Here is a 4,859-nt window from a genome sequence, read left to right on the forward strand (position 1 = left end):
ACCAGAGGGATTGATGGATGCTGTCACGTTCTTTGGAGGATCTAATATGAAACATTTTTTGTTAAAGTACAACATTTGTGTTACTCTTGCCTGAATGTTCTACACTTTTATATTGAACTTACACAAGACATTTAATGTCACTGCTGAATAGTTTTGTCCAAGTTCATTACTTGACTTGCACTTGTATTCTCCACTGTGATCTGATCTGATGTTTGAGATGATGTAGGTTTGGCCAGATGCAACAGTTTCATTCTCCTTAAACCAGCTGTAGTTGTGAACAGGTGGATTTGCATCACTGCTGCAGGTCAGAGTCACTGAATCACCCTCCATTATTTCACCAGATGGATTGATAGAGATTACAGGTTTATCTGGAGCATCTAATGAAATAGCATATACGATTATGGTCCTCCTTAACATTTGAGCATCTGACCTTATGAAGTAGCTGCTGTAATAAAGTGTTAACCCAGCTAACAGAAAAAAGTTCTAAGAACGTTCCCTGAAAGTTCCCAACGTTCCCAAAAACGTTCTGCCAAAATAAAAGTGTCCAGATTTCTTGACATTCTAAGAATGTTAGAGGAATGTTACATTCTACTAGTTTCAAACGTTATGACAATGTCATGTTTTAATGTTCACACAATGTTTAAAACAACAACTGTTTTTTATATTGACTTGTTTGCTTATGTATATGATAGAGAAACATTGTATTTTATTATATCCATTTGTAAGTCAAATGGATATTTACCACAAAATTTGTCACATTAAATCTCCTGTTTGCGTTTGTTTTAGATTCACAATGTTTTGCAAATCTACAGAATTTTCAGTTTTTGAATGAAAGGAAATGTCTGTACACATAACAAAGAAAGTACCAGGTATTTTCTGCCAGGACATTATCTGTATTTTTACTGAGTTTTTTTACAGTGTACACTACTTTGTCCATTTTTAACTGACATTTTTACAGTGTAACTCTTAGACAACCCATAAAAGTTCTTATGTGGCATTCACACCAGATGGGGAAGAGGTGGCAAGCGCGAGAGATTTTCATGTTAAGTCATGTTAAGAGTGTTTTGCATTACGCACGAATTGAGCGTTGCCACGGGAATGTCTCGAATGATTAAAATTTCACAAATGGCTTTCACATGGAAATGAAGTAAGTAAATTTGTAGGGGTGATTTCCCAGACAGGGATTAGCTTAAGCCAGGACTAGATCTTAGTTTAATTAGAAAATACAACTAGTTTTAACAAATGTGCCTTATTAAAAATTTTTTGCATTTTGAGGCAAAATAAAGGGCACTGATGTATTTTAAGATAAATCAGTGCAAGTTTTCACTTTGGACAACTCTTACATTTATTTAAGTCTAGGACTAGTCTAATCCCTGTCCGGGAAACTGCCCCAAAATGTTCAAGCATCCAACTACTCGTGATTAGCGTGTTTTGCTGCCTCTACCGCGGCTGATGTGAATGAAGGGTTAGAACGTCAAGAAAACTGGACACTTTTTATGTTGGCAGAATGTTTTTGGGAACGTTGGGAACTTTCAAGGAACATTCTTAGAACTTTTTCTGTAAGCTGGGAAGTTAAAGATAAACTTACAGACGACATTGAGATATTGATGAGGTGATGTGAGTTTGTGTCCCTGTACAGCACAGCTATAGTTGCCTGCATCCTCTCTTGTAACTGACTGGAGGATGAGTTGATTGTTTCTGTCTGTTCTCTCACTTAATGACTGTGTGTTTTTAAACCAGATGAATGTTGATCTGTCAGTCAGACTGCATCTGCTTTTACATGTAAGAGTCACTGAATCTCTCTCTGTCACTCTCTCACCTGAAGACTCCACCTGAAGATCTGACAACATAACACAGATACAGATATCTATTCAACACACATTATTATCATCAGAGAGTAATTCACTTACCTGTGATATTAAGAGTAACTCCAGGTCTTCCAAGCCATTTGTCTTTATCAGTGATGAATCTGAAATAGTATTTGTGTGAATCTGTCTGTCTCACATCAGTCAGTCTCATGGTGCAGTCGTGATGTTGATCTCCCAGATACTGAATCCTCTGACTGTATTCAGAGTCATTAAACAGATCTGGATGCTCTTTATCTTTTGTTTTTTCTTCGTTGTTGGTCCAGAAAACTTTCATGACTTGTAGTCCAGTAGGGTATTCATAAGTGCAGTTTATTATCACTATTGAACCCTGTAGTGCACAGATGGATGTAGGGCTGTAATTCACATCCCACTCATCATCAGCACTATAAACTCCTGAAACACACAATGCATTTATCTGTTACAGGGTCATTAAATCTCATGAATGCATGTTTTAGCTTTTATCTATAAACAACGACTTAACAGAAAACATAAACTTTGAAAATCTTGAGTTATTTGTTTAGTTATTTATTTGTTTAGTGAGATCTTTGTTAATGTTGGGGTTTCAAAGGGTGTGACAGAATCAAGTGTAAAAGTGGAACAAGATAACATCAGCTAAGAAAAAATTGCACCATCAATTATAAAATACATAAAAATTAAACATAATTACACATTTGATTAAAGTCAGTGTTGTGTATTTATTGTAATAATGTAACATTGGTTATTCACCTTGAACTATGAGGAGAAATATCAGAAGAAGAAGAGGAGCCATTCTGACAGACATCATCTTCAAACACATCTACTGTATAATGCAGAGATAAAGTATACTGTGTGTTCTTCCCTGTAAAAATAGTTTAACAATACTTATAGTTTATCAGATTCATAATTATCATTAATTTATCAGTTTATGTAAATTAACTTGTTATTGTAATAAACAGATGTTTCTGTATAATGTTTTCATGCACTGAAAAAGTTGATTGAACTCAAATGATTTGTGTGAACTCGTTCCCTCAATTTAATTGAGTATTGGGGTCTCCCAAAACGAGCATATTTAAGCTTACTTAACTTGGTACTTATGTAGACTTGACTTAAATTGTTTAGTTCACCAAACTTTATGATTATTTAATGTACTTAAACAATAAAGCTCACTTAACTTGGTGTTAATTTCAAGTGTACTTGTATATTTAAGTAAACTCAACATGACAATTTAACTGAAATTAGAATTTAATTCTAAAGAATTCATTCTAATTCTGTTTCTTTAATTTTAAAGTTTTATTTTAAATTAGTACATTTTTTTTTGATTACAACAAACCACCATCATTGTGATCAGTGTTTGCATTTCATCAGCTCATTTGCATTTTAAAGGACACACCCAAAAACGGCACACTTTTGATCAGGCCTACAAATTTGTGATTTTAACATGCTATAATAAATTATATGTGGAGTATATGTGAGCTAAAACTTCACATACAAACTCTGGGGACATCAAAGATTTATTTTACATCTTAAAAATAGGGATGGCTGACGCGAAACAGTCGTTCTGAAGCTTTGCGAGATCCCGAAGCGCAGATGTGTCGAAACACTGATCCGAAGCGTGATTCAAAACACCCATGTCACGTGACTATGACCAAACGAAGCCTCGAAGTGTTGCACTAAGTGTTTCATCAGGTGTGGTCTGCCGAATCAGCGTTTGATTGGCACGGACGGAACAGACAACACAATCGCACATCTGTATAAAAGTAAAATAAACGCATATTGACCTTTTAGAGGAGTTTTTCAAAGGCTGGAGACATTATCTGTAAAAAAAGAAGTAGGCTAAGTCCTTCCACACACCTTCCTTCATGGTGGCTTGATATATTTTATTAATTTCTTATTGTTTAAGTGGTATTTATCTCTATTCAATTTATTTATTAAATAGACCAGCTTATAGTTATTGACAATGATGAGCCTAAAAGCTCATGTAGTTGTCAAACAGATGTTAAAACAACAACAAAAAATATGTAACTTCATTGTGACGACGGTAATAGTAATGTGTTTCCCAGGGTTCGAAAAGGGTTATTGTATGAGAGTCAACGACACTATCCACTCTCCCACCCGATCACTTGTGTCAACCAATCAGTATGTGTGATACAATTTGTCAGCGATCGCCTAAAACCTTGTCAAGACTGCGCTATGGCTATACGTGCAAATGACCACTAAGTGTCACTGTGGAGGCGGTTTCGAACTATGTTTCGAAGCCTCGACACAATTGATTCAACTGTTTCAGTGTTTCACGAAGCCTCGCTCTGCCCATCACTACTTAAAAATATATCATAATATGACTTCTTTAATGTTTTAATTTTTTCCAATATTCCTGCACTCTTAACCCAGATAAGTTGACATTACTAGAAATTTGTAAGAAAACCTGTTGCATATAACTTTAGTTTTTATCACTTTATATTACTTTTGATGTTATAAAGTGTATTATGACACACAATTAATGACTGACTTTAAACTAATCATTGAATCAATGTCATTCTCCATAGAAATGCACACAAAACTGTGTTTTTGACATACATTGTCAGTACTGTGGAGAGAAATACAATAAATGTACAGAAACACTGATCACCTGAACGGTGATTTCACAAAATTATCATTTACAACAAAACAACATCAATAATATAAGATCTTGAACCTACAACATTTTATTAACAAATATTTGAATAGTGAAAGTTCTTAGGGCTATTTCATAAAACTCGCATGGAAAAGCTAGAATTAAAGTTATAAACTCGACTTGAATTAACCTAACAAAGAAGGCGAGGCTAAAGCGGTTTCAAAAAAGGTAAATTGAAATTGAAAATTATAATTTATTAATTTATAAATAATACATTTTAATTAATTTATAAATTATCAATTATATCCAAACAGTTTATTATCCATTATGTTTTCCAAGAAAAAAGTAAAGACTGATAACTTTGTTGTAAATAGTACATTAAACATGTGGAAAAAAACAAA

The 4,859-nt window shown here is 34.0% G+C and overlaps 1 protein-coding gene across 1 annotated transcript; it reads right to left on the minus strand.

Moving 5' to 3' along the window:
- Positions 1 to 99: 99 nt before the first annotated feature.
- On the minus strand, positions 100 to 3,708 carry LOC129445230 (B-cell receptor CD22-like). The gene is made up of 4 exons (XM_073860066.1): positions 3,699 to 3,708; positions 1,911 to 2,261; positions 1,589 to 1,840; positions 100 to 377 (listed from the first exon to the last, which is right to left on the minus strand). The coding sequence occupies exons 1-4, from the start codon at positions 3,706 to 3,708 to the stop codon at positions 100 to 102; spliced, it is 891 nt and encodes a 296-aa protein (XP_073716167.1).
- Positions 3,709 to 4,859: the final 1,151 nt, after the last annotated feature.

Source organism: Misgurnus anguillicaudatus, chromosome 3 (genome assembly GCF_027580225.2).
Source record: "Misgurnus anguillicaudatus chromosome 3, ASM2758022v2, whole genome shotgun sequence".
NCBI lineage: Eukaryota > Metazoa > Chordata > Actinopteri > Cypriniformes > Cobitidae > Misgurnus > Misgurnus anguillicaudatus.

Bases quoted from the DNA above. Each gene is read 5' to 3' on its own strand.
- LOC129445230 (XM_073860066.1), bottom strand. The intron at 1,841-1,910 runs GTAAGTGAATTA...TTATGTTGTCAG, and splicing joins AGTTACTCTTAATATCACAG to ATCTTCAGGTGGAGTCTTCA. The intron at 378-1,588 runs GTAAGTTTATCT...CTATTTCATTAG, and splicing joins TCAATATCTCAATGTCGTCT to ATGCTCCAGATAAACCTGTA.